Source organism: Theileria equi (assembly GCF_000342415.1).
Source record: "Theileria equi strain WA chromosome 2 map unlocalized gcontig_1105316255051, whole genome shotgun sequence".
Classification (NCBI taxonomy): Eukaryota; Apicomplexa; class Aconoidasida; order Piroplasmida; family Theileriidae; genus Theileria; species Theileria equi.
Window position 1 is genome coordinate 3,913 of NW_004668231.1, and position 18,015 is coordinate 21,927.

The 18,015-nt window shown below is 40.1% G+C and overlaps 8 protein-coding genes across 8 annotated transcripts; 4 read left to right on the forward strand and 4 right to left on the reverse strand.

Annotated features, from left to right (window-relative positions):
* Positions 1–2,292: 2,292 nt before the first annotated feature.
* On the reverse strand, positions 2,293–3,732 carry BEWA_044780 (conserved hypothetical protein; the record flags this gene model as incomplete). The annotated part of the gene is made up of 1 exon (XM_004833793.1): positions 2,293–3,732. One exon carries the CDS (start codon positions 3,730–3,732, stop codon positions 2,293–2,295), a length of 1,440 nt encoding a protein of 479 aa, XP_004833850.1.
* A 1,468-nt stretch (positions 3,733–5,200) lies between these two features.
* Positions 5,201–7,039, forward strand: BEWA_044790 (hypothetical protein; the record flags this gene model as incomplete). The annotated part of the gene is made up of 1 exon (XM_004833794.1): positions 5,201–7,039. The coding sequence occupies one exon, from the start codon at positions 5,201–5,203 to the stop codon at positions 7,037–7,039; it is 1,839 nt and encodes a 612-aa protein (XP_004833851.1).
* A 673-nt stretch (positions 7,040–7,712) lies between these two features.
* On the forward strand, positions 7,713–8,339 carry BEWA_044800 (conserved hypothetical protein; the record flags this gene model as incomplete). The annotated part of the gene is made up of 1 exon (XM_004833795.1): positions 7,713–8,339. The coding sequence occupies one exon, from the start codon at positions 7,713–7,715 to the stop codon at positions 8,337–8,339; it is 627 nt and encodes a 208-aa protein (XP_004833852.1).
* A 182-nt stretch (positions 8,340–8,521) lies between these two features.
* Positions 8,522–9,076, reverse strand: BEWA_044810 (signal peptide containing protein; the record flags this gene model as incomplete). The annotated part of the gene is made up of 1 exon (XM_004833796.1): positions 8,522–9,076. One exon carries the CDS (start codon positions 9,074–9,076, stop codon positions 8,522–8,524), a length of 555 nt encoding a protein of 184 aa, XP_004833853.1.
* Positions 9,077–9,959: 883 nt separating this feature from the next.
* BEWA_044820 (conserved hypothetical protein) lies at positions 9,960–11,381 on the reverse strand (the record flags this gene model as incomplete). The annotated part of the gene is made up of 1 exon (XM_004833797.1): positions 9,960–11,381. One exon carries the CDS (start codon positions 11,379–11,381, stop codon positions 9,960–9,962), a length of 1,422 nt encoding a protein of 473 aa, XP_004833854.1.
* A 1,893-nt stretch (positions 11,382–13,274) lies between these two features.
* On the forward strand, positions 13,275–13,742 carry BEWA_044830 (hypothetical protein; the record flags this gene model as incomplete). The annotated part of the gene is made up of 1 exon (XM_004833798.1): positions 13,275–13,742. The coding sequence occupies one exon, from the start codon at positions 13,275–13,277 to the stop codon at positions 13,740–13,742; it is 468 nt and encodes a 155-aa protein (XP_004833855.1).
* A 506-nt stretch (positions 13,743–14,248) lies between these two features.
* BEWA_044840 (conserved hypothetical protein) lies at positions 14,249–16,126 on the forward strand (the record flags this gene model as incomplete). Its single annotated transcript, XM_004833799.1, has 1 exon — positions 14,249–16,126. One exon carries the CDS (start codon positions 14,249–14,251, stop codon positions 16,124–16,126), a length of 1,878 nt encoding a protein of 625 aa, XP_004833856.1.
* A 14-nt stretch (positions 16,127–16,140) lies between these two features.
* Positions 16,141–17,757, reverse strand: BEWA_044850 (conserved hypothetical protein). Its single transcript, XM_004833800.1, has 6 exons — positions 17,259–17,757; positions 17,120–17,196; positions 16,784–17,058; positions 16,405–16,727; positions 16,306–16,370; positions 16,141–16,246 (listed from the first exon to the last, which is right to left on the reverse strand). The coding sequence occupies exons 1-6, from the start codon at positions 17,504–17,506 to the stop codon at positions 16,146–16,148; spliced, it is 1,089 nt and encodes a 362-aa protein (XP_004833857.1). The 5' UTR covers positions 17,507–17,757; the 3' UTR covers positions 16,141–16,145.
* Between the last annotated feature and the right edge of the window lie 258 nt (positions 17,758–18,015).

An 18,015-nucleotide genomic window follows, 5' to 3' on the forward strand; every position in this document is an offset into this window, starting at 1 on the left:
GACACCCATAAGATGACCCACAAAAAATCCACTAGAAAAAGGTACCTAGAAAATGACCCTGGAGAAGGACCTACCAATAAGTCTCTAAAAAAGACACCACAAAAACACCCACAAAAAATCCAGTATAGAAAGGTACCTAGAAAATGACCTACTCACTATAATGATACTAAGACTAACCTAAAAATGATACTAGTAAAACTTGTCTAAAAATCTACTACTAAAAGACACCATAATAAGACTAACCTAAAAATGCATGCAAAAAATCTTATGAAAAAACTTGTCTAAAAAACTGACCCATAAAATGCATGTAAAAAATCGACACTCAAGATGGACCCTAGTAATGACCCATAAAAATCTGACCTGCTGAAAGGTACCTAGAATTGACACTCCATAAGACACCCATAAGATGACCCTCTAAAAGATACTCACCAAAAATCCAGTATAGAAAGGTACCTAGAAAATGCACTACTCACTATAATGATACTAAGACTAACCTAAAAATGATACTAGAATAATACTCTAAAAAAGTCTCTAAAAAAGACACCACAAAAACACCCACAAAAAATCCAGTATAGAAAGGTACCTAGAAAATGACCTACTCACTATAATGATACTAAGACTAACCTAAAAATGATACTAGTAAAACTTGTCTAAAAATCTACTACTAAAAGACACCATCAAAAATCACCCCTGGATATGACCTACCAATAAGTCTCTAAAAGAGTCTCCATAAAAATCTGACCTAGAATTGACACTCCATAAGACACCCATAAGATGACCCACAAAAAATCCACTAGAAAAAGGTACCTAGAAAATGACCCTGGAGAAGGACCTACCAATAAGTCTCTAAAAAAGACACCACAAAAACACCCACAAAAAATCCAGTATAGAAAGGTACCTAGAAAATGACCTACTCACTATAATGATACTAAGACTAACCTAAAAATGATACTAGTAAAACTTGTCTAAAAATCTACTACTAAAAGACACCATAATAAGACTAACCTAAAAATGCATGCAAAAAATCTTATGAAAAAACTTGTCTAAAAAACTGACCCATAAAATGCATGTAAAAAATCGACACTCAAGATGGACCCTAGTAATGACCCATAAAAATCTGACCTGCTGAAAGGTACCTAGAATTGACACTCCATAAGACACCCATAAGATGACCCTCTAAAAATCCACTATAAAAATCTACTACTAAAAGACACTAGAAAAAACACCACAAAAATCTGACCCATAAAAAATCCAGTATAGAAAGGTACCTAGAAAATGACCTACTCACTATAATGATACTACTAAAATGCATGCAAAAAATCTTATGAAAAAACTTGTCTAAAAAACTGACCCATAAAATGCATGTAAAAAATCGACACTAAAAAACACCCATAAGATGACTCATAAAAAATCTACCCTCTGGATGGACCCTAAAATGAACCTCATAAAGTCTCTAAAAAAGTACCTATGAAAGATACTCATCAAGAGACACCTACTAAGAGTCTACAATAACACTACTTACCATGGACCCACTAAAAGGTACCCTCTGGATGGAGACCAAGCGACACTCACTAGATACTACCCACTCTACTCACTACTCACTAAGAGACACACTCCATAAGAGTCCATTAAAGAGTCTACTAGAACACTACTCTGAATAAGTCTCCATGGACCTACTAATACCACTATGTCTGCTAAAAGGTGCATCTAATAATGGTCACTAAAAATTCTGTCTAATATAGATCCTCTGGATGGAGGCCAGGAGGGACCCAGTAACTCCCTCATCTCTCTAGTGACTACTTAGACTACCATACTGAACAGTTCTCATAATAGACCATTCCTCCATCTACCAATGATTACAGAGGCTCCCATAGGTCGCCTATGCTCCTATACTCTTTATACTCGCAAGACTCCTCTATTCACTTCGCTCATATAGTCGCTCAGGCTTACGCCAGTCCTTCGGACTCTATCCTCCCTTCAGTCGGATAGTCATAAACTACCTAGTCTCCGACGTCGGTAGGTCATTACTACCTCTGGTAGTACTGAGAAGAGTACTCTGAATAAGTCTCCATGGACACCTACCAAGTGACCAACTAGCAAGACAGATCGTTACTAAAAGTTAAAAATTATAGTCCCTCACATGAATCAGGGATGAGCTATACTACGTTGCCATCTTGACATTGAGATGCAACCGGACCTCAATAGGCCCTGACAAAGTGAATTTTAAAATGACTGAAACTCTTGAAATAAAAGACAAATATTAAAGCTGCATTAAATACAACATTCTGACATTTACTCATCAGCATAAACAATAAACAAGACCTCATTCCCAGTTATCAGATTTGATCTAATATCCGTAGTAAAGGATTCACGGACACATTTTAATCCACCAGAAAGAGCACTTCCTAACCAAAATCCGAATGACCTCCAGGATCCATAGTGTTTAGTTGGCCAGTTGTCTCTATCGTACTTTGTAATAGCCTTGACATAACCACCGCCAATGTATGCAACAATGTCCATGGTAAACTGGGCTGTAAGAGCATTCAGAGCTGACAGTTGGCCGTCACCCTTGTTATCACCACTTTGCATTCCAACACCGCTGTTCGCCACACCCTTTAGAGTCTCTTCACAGCATTTCAGAGTAACTGTGATCACACCTGTAGTCCATATGTTGCCATAAATTGCCCTGGAGCTTCTCCAATTGGGGTAGTGGATAGCAAAGATACACAAGGTCATTGCCGTTACATAGGGAACCATAAACAGCCATGTCGCATGCCACCATGCATACTCACCTTTCCATGGTCTGTCCGGACCCTTATCAGTCCATGAACATACAGCTGCAATAACGAGAGAAGGAATGGCACTTGTGAATAGCAAGGCTAAATCTATCAAGTGGCCAGCCTCTGGACTCACGAATTGATACGGTGCTATGGCTGGATAGAAGGCATAAATACAACTCATTCCGCAGAGACACATTAGCATATTAGATATAGCGTTTCCAGCTCTGTTCCGTAAGTCTCCTTTGGGCCCTTGACTAGGCCCACTAGGTGGACTAGTGGTAGCTTCTCCTGAAGCTTGTGTACCCCCTGGATCGAAGTTTCTATACGCAATGGTCCATACAATAGCTGCAATACCGGAAACCAGTGCTGATATCACAATTTGTCCAATCACTATCCAAAAGTATGTGTCAGACCACTGGAACTTCTCGGCAAAGTAGAGATATACAGCATGGTATAGACAGGCCATGATACCAGAGAGGGGCATACCAAGACCAAAGTATGCAACATCTGCAACTCCAATGGTAATGGATATAGATTCATCCAAACCAAATCCTAGGGAAGCAATAACGAGAACCCAGTAGTAAAATGTCAAACATCCACGTTCACCTCCAACTGAATATGCCACTATCAATAACAAGTTCATCACAAAAAGAAACCAAATGGCAATGACGGATACTATGTAGTCAGCAGTCTTGTTACGATCACTAAACAGGACGTACAACGACATTAGGAAGAGACCAACATCTCCAGCTGTCTCCATGGAATGGTGAATGGAGTTGATGAAAATGCCAATCTGTCCACTAGGAATGCCAAACCTAACCACTGCAAACCTTCCCGCCGTAATGGCAACACGTAGAGTCTGTAGAAGCGAGAATCCTGCCATGAACATGGCAAACCTTCGGATGGTAGACTTCTCCTCGGCTGTTCCACTGCCTCCTCCACCTCCCGTCATTTGCCTTTCCTGAGAAGTTTGGAGAGCATTCACCTGTGTCTATGTATCATCATTGAATCTTAGGACCTCCATACTGCCTTGTCTATGTGCCACCAGACAGCAGATACAGAACCGGATGTGCGATTAATGTACAAATCTATTCACATTATAGTACAATGACTAACGATATCAAGGATATGTCAGTTACATCTCTCAAATCAAGGATGTGAGTACCAGGGAATGGATTCCATCCCCATTGTCTCATCTACTCTTCCCTGGTCACCAGACTCATCTCAAAACATGGACATTTCACCAAGAGTTTTACCACGAAATAATTTGGGTATTGGTTGGCTGAGAGCTGGAGAGCGTAAGGTCCACGTTGGTCTCTCTGGCTGGATGGTTAATGGTTCCACCAAGAGACACCTGGAATGGAAATGGACATTGTCCACTGTCACATCATAAACACCTATTGTCTTCATAGTTCATGATTCTTCAACCATAATCTCAAATGCGTAGGAAATGTTAAGCTTTCACAAACCCACCTGAGTGTTCTGATTGTCTCCACCAATAGTAGACTTGTCATTAGGAGAGTCAGTCTGCTCTTCAAGTACTTGAACAGAGTCTAGTACTCCAGTACCTTTAGTAGGATCAAGAGTAGAGTGGCATTTTCGGCCGGAGAAGGCCTTGTTAATGGCCGTGCATACTGCTTGATCGGGATCTCCAGGAGTTCTTGGCATTCTAGTCCCTGGTCTTGGCAGTGGTAGTGGGACGTACTATCTGTCTTACTACATACAAGTAGGAAACCATGACCTCGGAAACTGCATTAACCTTATATACTCCAGCAGAGGTATCTCAATACGACCAAAGTCTACTGTCCTATTAGTTCAGCAAGTGTAAATGGTGACCCATCATACTACTCATTGGTGTATTCAGTGGAGTCCAGTTCTACGGTAGATACTTGGTCAGTAGGATAAAGAGCTTATGACGATAGTCCTCCTCCGCTCCCACCCATTCATCATGTTCTCCAGTTGCCACAGTCATACTCCATGAGAGTCTAAGTGCAATCAAAGGGAGCGTATCAACATCCTATCTCTCAGCAGGCAACCTCCAGAGACACCAGGAGATACTACTAGACACTCACTAGAATGACCTCACTAATCCTTGGAAACAACACTAAGGGAGACAGTACTGGATGAGTAGATGACCACTAGAGAGGGTACTCCCTCTGGAGACACTACCTCTAAAGGGGGACTCTATGGTTACACAAGCTCCTTACAGTCATGTACTCTCATCACTTCCTCCGGCTAAAGCCTACGGTGGTCTAGGGACCTACGCAGTGAGGGATGTGTATGGTAGGACAGTAGTAGTACGGATAGGTAACACATCTGGTTAGTCAGGGTACCAATATATGGTCAAAGGCGTACACAATGGTCTCATGTATACATTAAAGTAGTCAGTCTGGAGTAGGATATGGCAAATAGTAAAATTAATGGACCTTTATTCCCCATGGGGTCTCCAGTACAGTCATTCTCCTACCACTCCAACCAGGGAGTCCTCCAACTCCAGACTGTCCTTTACGTGGATTCGAGTACACCAAGACTGCCAACTGACGTACCACTCTCTTAAGGAGAACAAGAGGATGGGCAACAAAGCCACTGCCTACGTGGAACTGTCTCATGGTCCCAAGAAGTCTGGCAAATACAACGACTACTACTATGACAATGGTCTTGTGACTCTCAAGGAAGACAAGTATCCAGGTGGTAATGGCGTATACAAGGTCACTCGTCACACCCCAAAAAAGGACTACACCATCAGTGGCATCTACCATAACAAGTGTTACCAGTTTGGATTCGAAAATGAGTTACCCATGGGATGCAACATCTCTGTCTACTTCGGTGGTGGTGACTCTGACCACATGAACCCTCTGGTTGTCCAGTTGGAGGCTGGAGGTGTCAACAATTTCTACTACCCCTGCATCTTGGGTCGTGCCTGGGCCAAGACTAGACTCATAAACCCTGAGACTCTACTTGACTCTCTCGATGTTTTCAACTGTTCTATCAACAGACTACACACAGTTGACTTGTCAGTGAGGACTGGAATATCCTGTCGTGGTTGCAGAGATACTAAACGTGTGCTTGCCACTGAGTGTGAAACCGACGGATCATACTACAGGACTACTCATCAGTGTGCCGACAAGTCACCTTTCTGCATAAAGAGGCTCAAAGAAGGTTCAGTCTATCAAATCTCTATCCCAACTGCCAATAAGGTGACCTCAGTTGACACCTTCTTCCTCACCAAGGAACATGGTCCTCCACTAGTGCTCTGCATATCCGACGAGTCTGGCAGCAAGTGGTACAGAAGAGTTGCCTCTAACCTCCCGACACTCACTGAGGTCAAAGATGGAAGCAAGCCAAGTAGTACGGATAACCATGAGAAGATCAGAGAACTCCTCACAGAGGCCTATGCTCCTTCAGTCGTCTTTGACTCCTCCAAGGGACCTACTGGAGACCACTGTTCCTACATAGACTCCTTTAGTGGAGAGACTATTGAGGTTGTAAAGACTATTGATGGCAAGTATGTGAAACTGACTCACCTGGTGAGAGGCAAGGATACATTTAGAGTTGGTGGCATAGTACCAAAGGGGGAAGGATCTACTAAGGATCTTACAACAACTGACGAGGTACTTAGTCTTACCATATTCTACTGGGTCCTTGACCCTGAGTACCAGTCTCCTCTACTCATTGAACTTGAGAAGCCTAACAACACCTATGACTACTATACTCGTGATAAAGAGGGTAACTGGAACAAAGACGGTCAAACTGGACCTAAAAAGGTGGAATTGCGTCTTGAGACCCCTCTTAACAATCAAAACTGCAAACTTAACGGTGCTCACATCTTCAATATCAATGGAAAACAGACCCCTAATTGCAAATGCCCAAAATGTGTTAAAAGTATGACACTAGTTAAACAACCTCTTTTTGTTAACCATGATTTTTGGAAACTTTCTGATTACACTTCCATAAACGATTTTATGGACGGACAGAATAAACAGACTGGCATACCATGTTTCAAGGGTGTAACCACAGCATTCGTTTTTTTCGACATCAAGGGCACAGATAAACCACTTCTTGTCTGTGTAATGGCTGATTCAACCAACGTAAAGGCAAGTGTAGGAGGAAAGTTCACTTGGTTCAGACGAGACTCTATTAATAGCACCAGCTGGTCAGTTGACAAGGAGCTACCGCCTAACCCAGAATCATGTCTGGAGAGCATTAAGAAGATACTGGAAAACTTCCCAGAGAATACAAAGACACTGCAGAAAGTATGAGAGACTAAAGGGGTCTCTGAATGATACTATGGACAGTCTCCATGGTTAGTCCTAGTTTGGGACCACGTCCATTATATGGACTTATTAATGCCTTGTGGGCATAGAAGTGTACCAAAGATTTCAACCTGTACACTAATATTACGCATTAGTTTACACGATAGCTAAGATGAGTAGGCAATGGAGAATTGTCCAGCTGGACCAGTAAAGATACTTGTACTGACAAGAGGGTAGATACTCTCACCAGATTCTACGAAGCCATAGATGAAACTAAAGTGATGATTGGATAGTCTTCCCAACCTCAGTTCCTTTCTTGCAGATGTTTTTTATTTAGTGGAAGGAGCGACCCTGGAGGTAAGCAGTTAACTAGGTACATTGTAGAAAAAGACAGTAAGAATACTTTGGAGATCCTTACGGTTAATGCAGTATGACTAGAGAGAATTTATGGGCTATCTCACTTGCTATGGGGAGACACTGACCACTGGAATCCTCAACTGCTTTCCAGTTCAAAGTACCCTGGTCATATTCTTATCTTGAAGCGACTCTACAATACTGCAGTCACATAAACTGCTCATTCATTTGCAATGTTATAATATGAATGGTGATAGTTGAATAATGGATGCTTAATACTTGTCCCCAAAGACACTCATGACTGAAAAACTTGGAATTTGACAAGATGGCTACTGATGACTCTACCAAGACAGATGAAAATACAACTCAAAGGAGATGGATTGTCTTTATGATTGGTATGACCATGCTTCAGGTCATTCTCTTGGCCCTGACTGCTTGTGCTTATGCCATTAACAGGCTCAAACTGCCATATGGTAGCTCTCTCGGTATGTTTGACATGACTGGAAACTCCATTAAACTTGCCAACACCGTTGGAATAGGAGTCATCTTCCTTATTGCAATCGCCTATCCTGGTCACATGAATTATATGAATCTCATGTCAACTGTCATATGGGTTCTGTTTACAGTGGATTTAACCTTACTTATTGTCTTTGCAGTTGGAAGCGAACCAAAAAATTCCGTTCTCTACTATTCAATTCTCGTCCTATCGGCTCTAATTTATGGCTTCAGTCAAATCTCATGTATTAAAACATATGTTGATGATGTTCCTTATGTCATTGTTGGCATGTCCATGATATCAATCTCTGTCTTCTTTTATCACATTTTATTTCTCATCGTATCAAGCATAATCACTATTCTTGACATAAACTACTGGATTGTCGTAGGACAAATGGTCTACGTTGTCTTAATGGCAGGATCGTCAGCAATACTCTGGACATTCACCGGGAAATAGATGGGAGATATCGCATACAAACGGGTGATTCACTAACGACCCATACTCAACACACTCTGTAATGCAGTAATTGTGATTTGTGCCGTATTAACTCATACAAACTACTCTACATGATACTCATGTACATGAATAACTAGAAAGAACGATAAAACGGATTTATAAACATTAAAAGATCTCCTGATTTAATGAGCAGGAGCATCGGGAGCATCATGACTAACCTGTGCGGCAGCCTTCTCTCCAGCTATTTTTAGGTGACGGAGGAGGAAATGAGAGGGTACATCCGGGTATGGTGGCTTTAGAGCCTCAACGGCGCCAAGTCTATGAAGACTGGTTAGGATAAGCCTAAGGAACGCTGGGAAGTCTGTATACTCCTTCCTAACACCACCCTTTGGATCAAGCTCGAGGTAATGGTGAAGCAAACCTCCTTGCTCTGTCAATTCAGATATGACAGCAAAGGCAGCGACATCAACCTTTGCAAGCACAATGAGTTCGTTGAGTTCGTGGCCTTCCTTCTGAGCTTTCCAAAGTTCGTGCGAATCGCCAATAACCTTTGTAATTTCCTTGCCAACAAATGGTTTGAACCATACAACGACGATTTCATGACTAGTCTCAAGAGCCACGTGCAAACCTAAATCGGTCTCAGTACTTTCCTGGAGTTTCCTCAATTCAAGCTCAGCGGCAAATGAAAAGGTTGCCAGGGAAAAAAGAAGTGTGAATGCGAATTTAGCGAAAATCATTTTGTAATGTATATATAAAGTGATGATGGTGTAGCTGTTAAATACAGGATTCAAATGGGGAGTTGTTATATGTAATGGGGAATGCACAGCCATATTTAGCTTGCAAACCTACATTTCTCAGCTTCCATATCATTACACCTTTGTATAAACAGGTAGAAATATTCTCTGATCTCCAAGCTAGCGGATTATGTGCCCACTTCCTACAATGTAATCCAATTCCACATATCCAATATATTCCGTAAAGACACATCGTTTAACGTGCATGTAGAAATATAACCAAGCAAATGTGCTATTTTTGTCACGTTCTTGTAAATATTATGAGCGGTATATCGTATAAGTTGTAGATACCCGAATACCATACTTCTATACTGCTTCATATGATATCGTTTCAAACGACATTCTACGTCATCTTTATTTTGTAAATATAAGAATATAATCAAAAGTTCTGTATTTTAAATCCAAATTCTAATATTCTAGCGATACCTTCATCTATTTGATGTATCAGTGGCACGTATTCTCTCCAAATAAATTGCTGGAAATGGCAACAATAATCATGCATGTTTAAACAAAGTCATAATAATCGTATTTTGAATGATTGCCAAAGATACTCCCAGTATTTTAAACAGCTATAAATGTACATGCATTACAAATAGTAATTATAAAAACCTTTATAATCGTAAAGGTTACATGTTTAGAAATGTCAAACTGAGAAACTCCACATTTTATGGAGATTATAGTGTAAATAGTCCCAAGATACTTTCCACGCATCAAGGGAAACAGCCTTGATAAAAACTATCCGATTTATTAAAAGAACTCTAACTGTACAAATTAATGTTTCCTTTGAACTTTGTAAAATGTTTAATATAAAGATACTGTATTTATGCTAAACCTTTTCCAAGATCGCTCTTTCGCGAATGTTTTCTGCATCTTTTCCAAAAGACTTACATAATAGTAAATATAGAACAAAGAGCATGGCTGTTGTTCCCATACTCATTATCGTAATTGAATTTCTTAGAGCAATCCCGTTGTTTATGATCAATTCCTTTGGTGCATCTCTCAAATCGGTTTGTATAGGCTGATAGCCATATACACGCTCTGTGAGCATACCCAGCAAAGGAGTAAAAGTCACACTGCTTCCAATACCAGATATAGCTACATTGAATGCCACCGCAAAACTCTGGCAAGAAGGCATGACGACATCTGCCAAAATAGCACGGTCCACACAGCTCAGTGTTATGTATGTAGCTCCGTTAATCATCAATAATGCGGCAAGGAAAGGATAAAGTTGTTGTATGTTATCAATATTGATCACTCCAAAAATCAAAGCGAATGTCACGATTCTTATTACCATGTTTGCAGCTCCAAATAACAATCTTCCATATCTTGGTGACTTTGCATGGCAATAATCCGAGCACATACCGCCTAAAACACCACCAAAGATACTACCGATAATTAATAGACCGGTTGAAAGACCTGCTTTCAAATCAGACAAACCCATATATTGAAAATAGAGTGTAACGAACGAGGCTGCTATAAACGGGCCATCCCCAATAAAAATCAAAATTGGCAATATCCTAGATGTTTTTGTCATGAATGTTTCCTTGACATTTGTAAACAAAAAGCCCAGGAAGTGCTTTATACGTAACATTAGAGGAACATTCCGATCAGCATCAAGGCCCCTAGGTCTCCTGTTAATATTTGGCATTAACATGAGAAATGGTGAAACTAGGATACAGAATGACCCAAAAATAAACGAGCATATTCTCCAACCATATATTCCAAAAAATACAGTCGATGAAAAGTTTGTAACAACAACAGAACATACAAGTCTAGCGATGCATGCCGTGGAATGTATGATACCAAACGCCAATCCTATACTTATATCCTTTCTTGTTACTATATACTTTTGTGCTGAAGGAGTCACACTGCCGACTGTGGCACCCTTGAAGAGGCGTATCAGCAACATGAATCCGAAGCTAGAGACAGTACTTAAGATTATTGACAAGCACCCGGTCACAAACACTGCAATCGTGAGCAGATACCTTAGCTCATAGATATCAGAGAGCACTCCCCAAACTGGGATGAATGATACTAGTGCAAATTCTTCTGCCATCGCAAAATGCGACAACTTCTCTGGAGACAAACCCAGAGACTTTTCTAACCCTCTCATTGAGGCAAACAGAAATTGAGCATTGAAATACTCAACAAATGTTGCCAGACTGAGCAAGGAAAAGACAAATTTTGACCTCCTGGAACGGGTTTGCTGATCCTCCATAGGGACCTCGGAAATCATGTCGTAGTCCATATGTTAATATACGCCAAAGAAGAATGCGTTCAGAACAGAGAGTAACAAGAAATTACCTCATAATGTATGAATTTTCAGAGGTCATTATTAAGAATCTTACACATTCACAAATGGAGTATCCTTCATGTTCAAACTTTTCTTCCTGAGCCCATGAATTATCCAAAGCCGCAAATAGAGATGCATATAAACCAAGTTATATTATCAGATCTTCATTCATGCCTATTTTGGCAAATTAAATACCTCCAAACCAGAAAATGCCAAGTGCGTGGAAGGTGCAATCTTAGAGAATGCATGGGGAATGTGTTCCTTCCTAGAGACGATCAAACTGCGCAGGTAACATCTATATGACTTTAAAGGCTCACTAAAATATTAATCTTACATTTTAAGGTGAAGGCGTGTGTGTTTTATTATCGCCAAAAAATCCCCAAGATTTAGACTCTACCAGAAGATTCCTAACAAAGAGTTGCTAATCCTAGAATCGAAACAGTTTATCGCTCATAATACTTTGCATATTTATAATGGCATTTTTATTTACCATTCATGTGCCCATTTCTCCGCTTACGAGTGGGCTCTACCTCGTTTTTGCATTCCGGGCCCCTTCGGCTCGTAAAATCCCTCACCTAGCCAACCTGGACGCAGTTTACAGTCCAGAATATTTTTTATATCACTAATTCACTAATGTCGAAAGTGTGCAGTCAGTTTCTTCACCTTTGGGTCCCAGAAGCGTCCCTCCCTATGAACTCTGGATTCCAAATCAATATTCGTTTTAACGGATGACTAGAGTATAGACGATATTTGCGCACGTTCATGTGTCACACATTTGTTCATTTGTCCAGGCAACTGCCCAAATGGAGTCCAGGAATACTAGTTGAGTGATTCATCCTCCGTTTACAAAGTGTTTGTATCCACATCGCCGTGATTTCCATGTAAAGTTGTGGAACGTTAGCATTGCTTGATATCAATCTGAAATGTGGTACTTTGGTGCCGTATAAAAGCATCATCCTCTGCAGCGTGTGCAGTGTATAGTTGACATTATTCCGTCTATAAATCCACATTATACCCTTTGCGAATCGATATATTTGTTCTATCCCTATGGTCCACACTGAAATAGCTCCTTTACTACACGGAGAATACTATTATCTTTTGCATTTTTTAAATGCAAAAAAGTATAATGCATACAAAATCTCGTCCTGGAAAGGTAATTAAATTAATAGCCCTAATACATCCTTCCAAATATGGTTTGTTCTGAGAGATTTTGAATGTTGGAGCTACCCATCTTGTGTGTCTATAAAGAAATAAATAACCTCACATGGTACCACTTATGCCTTGGAGGATTGAAAGGTGGACAAAATTTTGAGTAGCCGATACGCTAAAATGTCTCTAGAATAAATTACATATCTAGCACTACCGGTGTCCCGTCGATGAAGCTCTGCAATTCCTTGCATGCACGAGGAAGAAGAGTTATAGGGTGGTGTCAACAGTGTGTTGGTTTACGATATTTCCGCGGATAGATAACCATAATATTCATTTAATGCGCATAATATTTCCATTATATTTGATAGAAAATGTTGAGACAATAAATTACTGGCTCCTTGATCAACATCCTATAAATATTTACAAGGGACAGTTATGTCTATTGTGGGAGTGACATATAACACTCTGTAGTGTATTCACCCTAGAAATCTTGTTAATTTCCACACTTTCATGAATCGTTCTTTCATATCGCGCATCTAACAGTTTAGTCGATTTTGGTGAATCAAAGGCTTTCAATTTTTTTAGTGCGTTGTGCATGAAATTAAAATTGTTGTTCTAGTGAATCAACATTGAAATAGCTACAAACACACATATATAATATAAGCGTCATAGTTTACTTCCATATCGTAGTTTTTCACAATGTCACTAGCAAGGACCATGTTCCAGGAAGAAAGGTTAAACAGAAATATGGACATTCAACCGGATATTGTAGTTGACATATCCAGAAAGGGAGACTATCTTACTTCGGGCAACTCGGACATTTACGTCTTTGGTACTGAGGTGGTAAAGGAGCTCGAGGAATATGCGCACTATCCTTACCCTCGCAAACTCTTGGGTTTCAAAGTAAACAAGTTTGTAGAAAACGGCAAAGAGACCAATTTACCAAAGAATATCGAGAACGTAGAGGCCATCCTTGTCTATTTCTATAGACACTGGACTGCACCTATACTGCTGAAGGTAATTGTATCTGGAGAGGAAAACGATGGATTCCGAAAACATTTCTACATCAAAGATATCAACGATGAGTGGAAATATCAATCGTATGATAGTGACACTAATCCATATTCAAAGGTCTATGAGATCATTGATCGCATTAAAAGACTATAGTGGAAACCATTGAGTAATCAGCAATATTAAGAAATCCATGTCCACTTATATGTTATGAAATGTCATCAATATCCGGAAGAATGGAACAAAATCCCTCCATCTTCCTTTCTTCCAAACTGGAACGTCAACTGAGGCTCGCAATCCACAGGTCCACTATTCTCAGCGCTATAACGCTATTAACAGGTGTGAGATATACTCAATATTCCTCCATTCAATTGTTCTTGCACAAAAACAGAGAGCTATAGGCCAATACTTTTCCCCACTTGGAGGAAGATGTCCAAGGTTGTCGTTGCCATGTTCTACCTCTTCACGTAGATTTGTGCATTCTAAACACCATTATAATGGTTGTATACTAATGTATTAGGTCGGTTGACCAGCCTGGATCCTGGACTAGAAAGCATTAGTCCCATTGCAAGAATTATTCCTTCCAACCTCATAGGAATCATTCGCTCAGGTAAATCTCCCAGGGCCCTCATTCACATGGAAGTCTACGCAAAACCCACTTAATGCACACCTCCTTTAACATGGCGAGGACGAAGGAGCTGTGCAAGAAGGTAGTAATGTTTTTAATTGGGTTCAACATACTGCAGCCTACATTCCTCTTATTCTCCACATCCTACTATGTTGTTGCAAGATTTGGATTCCAAAGGACAGAAATTGGCACATTTGTCAACAGAACAAATGTCTCAATCACATTCATGGCTGCGATTTCAGCCGTTATAATGTCTCTGTATCTGCTGTGGGTAGCTCCAAAGTTTGGTCTGACTAAGTACAACCACTTTCTATCAATCTTGACAACAGTCTTGGCATTCGTCTTTGATGCGCTGGTACTAATAGCTTATACTTGTGGAGGAGCAACGGGTAATATCACCTTCTACTACTGGGCGCTGGTTATGACTGCGATTTGTCTCGGCACCAACCAACTGCTCTGTCCCTCAGTTGACCCAAAGAACATTCCACTCTTCTCTTTTGGCATTCCTGTGTCTGAATTGCGGGTGTTTTTTTACCACGTAATATTCAGGCATATTGTTGCAAAGTATAACATTTCCAACATTGACTTTAAGCTTGTGACTGGTCAGCTTTCCATAGCCGTTACTGCGTCGTTTTTAGCTGCCGTCTTATGGGTGTATTGCTACCATGATACGGGGCATGCATCAGATGGAATTTGCATAGAGATTGAAAGGACCTCCAACTATGCATGCAAGGTTGGTGAGCAAAGCGTTGATGTCATGGTAAAACAAGAGCCCAAAGTTGAGGGATTCAAAAGGTATGAGCATTCTGTGGATGGTGTAAAACCTTTTAAAATATTAAATCTATCGAATAAAAATGTACCCATTGGAGAAGTTACGCTACCCACTGGCACACTGCGCAAAGTCGCCGTTTATACAAATGACTCTGATACAGCTCTCCTTGTGGAGATCCTTACAGAGTGCAGTACAGACAAAAAAATCTCAGTGTCTACTTATGACTACTTTTTTTTCAATGCAGTTGTTTCAAAATGGTTTGGCTACAGAATAAACGATGGCCAAGAAATGGATAGTAACACTTTAATCGCAGTATTAACAAGACTTAAAGTTGACATGATGAGCGAGATTCCAGAGGACATTGTGAAGACTCTTGAACCCACAAATAGAAACACGGACTTTTGGCTTGCTCTTAAGCGGGGGTACCCATTCATGCTAATGTTTGGACTATCAATAGCGTTCCTTTGTGCATTTTATCCCGCTATAGTCCCGTACAAACTTATAGATCCAACACGTGGTTACTATGTAGACCTTGTTAGCGTGTTCATTCGCACGATACCACCTCTTTTGAATTGCGTAGTATGCAATGTGGATTCCCTAAAGAAATACTCTCCGCAATGTGACTGGAGAGAGAAGAGGGGATGGAGGTTCTCGTGGCTCATTTTTATCCCATATTTGTTCGCAATTCTTGTTGCTCTTCTCATTCTTCATTATCCAAATTTGGCAGTCTGCAAACTCATGAAAAACAATGCGACATTCGTGGGAATACTGACAACAATGATTGGTGTTAGCTTTGTTACTGGTAGGTCTATTGGATTAACGGCACTGCCATATCAGAAAAGTGCCAATATAGACCCACTAACCGGAAAGCCCATGAGCAATGTTGATAGCATGAATACAAAACTAATGTGTTCATGCATGCTCATGTATTATGCACTTTCTGTTGTTATAATTCCAGCTGGCAATGGCTATCACAAAGCATATTCTCAGTATGAACAAGACAGAGACCACTGGCCTACTAAAGACTTTGGATTCTGGAGGTCACTAGGATTTTGGATTTCTGAGACAATGAAAGAGGGAACGAATATTTTGAGATGTTCCTTCACCACTGACTTAACCAGGCATATGTCTCGAAACTAAATTACTATGTGTCAATCTATTATAACATAGCCGTGGCTACTGTGGATGTATCCATATCGAAAGCGCAAAAATTGGGGATTGTTTCATGTTGCTTTGTAACATACTTACGTACTTCCAAAGCTGCATGTTTTATTGTATGTGTATGAAGATTTGAGATTGGATTTATATATTTAACGTACCTAAATACCCTCCTAGTATACTGGATGTGACGGGGAACCCTTGCCCGTGCATTTGTATCATTGAGCTGCAAAATTAACATTTTAAACTCTCGTACATACGTGGTAGTTGATATATCTGCGCCAATTTCTCCACAAATTCTTTTGCATAAATCATCCATTTCATCTTGTGTTTTTCCCATCTTTATACATGAGACTAGCCCAAATATAGACTTTATGACGGGGTTGCATCCCTTTGGAAACCTAACTTGGTTGAATACATCGGATAGCTTGCGATATTCTATGGTTAGACTTTTTGCGTTTTTATTGAATAGCTCTTCCACCGTATGGTTTTGTAGGTCCATGAAAAAATATCCGTATATCCCGCAAGACATTGAGACAAAAAATGCAATTTCTAATGTTCTGCAGACTTCATTGACGCGTTCCTGTATGCTTATATAGGTGCATAACTTGGAGACAAAGTAGGATGAAAATTACATACCAATTTGTGTAGAGGATAATCTTCGGCCGATATACACAAAACATTGAATTTTTTTAGCGCATCCAAACTTTCAACTTGGTAGTTCCCGTCCGAATCTTCGTTGAGGAATTTTGATACGGTTCCATTTATCCTATCCTTCTTGGTAGTCATGTACGACATGCGATTGCAGAGAGCTTCTGAGTGATATTTGTAAATATCCTCATCCTTGAGAAAAAAACTCAATTTAACATCATCCGAAGTAACGATATGATCATTTATTAGGGATATGGTCATTCCTATAATTGGATGTATGAATTAGAGACAGTTCGTATATGTATTATTTAATATGATTCTAACCTGCCAAGAGTAGATTTTTCATTGCCTCTTCCTGTATTCCATTTTTCCCCAAAAAGAGAACATGTGACTTCATTATTCTGGATATTGTATGTGATGATATTTTGTGGCAAGTTTATGTATACATGCAAGTGTATAGAACCTTTCCTGAGCCTTTAACCCCCAGAGTCTGATTTGTCTATCATATACTTGTTCTTCTGTCGATGTTAATATCACATTTCCGTCAGTATTTGGATTGTTCGGTCCATTGTCTAAGGAATGTGCATCCTCGGGTTCCTCAGGGCCTTTGGAGAGATCTTCTACCTGGATATCATCGTCTTCAGAGTGTGTATCATCTGAAAGATCTATAATTTCAACCAAGTCGTCAGAATCCACGTTTATTTCTGTCATTTTAAGCTGCTACAACTCTATAGATGCGAATAGAACAAACACTGGCGAATTAGCCCTTAATAATTCTAGATGTATACACAAGTCTTTGTATAAACTGGTGTGTAGAGACTATTTGTGAAAACAACAGACCAAGTTAGTGTATACAGGGCGCTGCGAGACTCCAGTTAATATACGGATGATAGACATGACTCAACCAAAAACAGTACCTAGGATAGATAATAAGGAAATTGTAGAAATCGTGAAATCTGCGCAACTGTCAGAATTAGAGGGGAAAGAGTACACCACACCTTATTCGTGACTAGAGCCTGGCGGCGAACAGGTTTTCAGGAGACTTTATGTTACAGACCATGGAGATGGGTCTTTGGATCAACTAGAATCAGGAGTATAAAACGTATACATTGTCTGGAAATATAGGCTCTACTGTGTATTTGTTAATACAGGTCAAAGGCTTTAAAACCGTAGAATTGACCATAAAAGTACCTTAGACAACAGCTTCATAAACTTCTTAG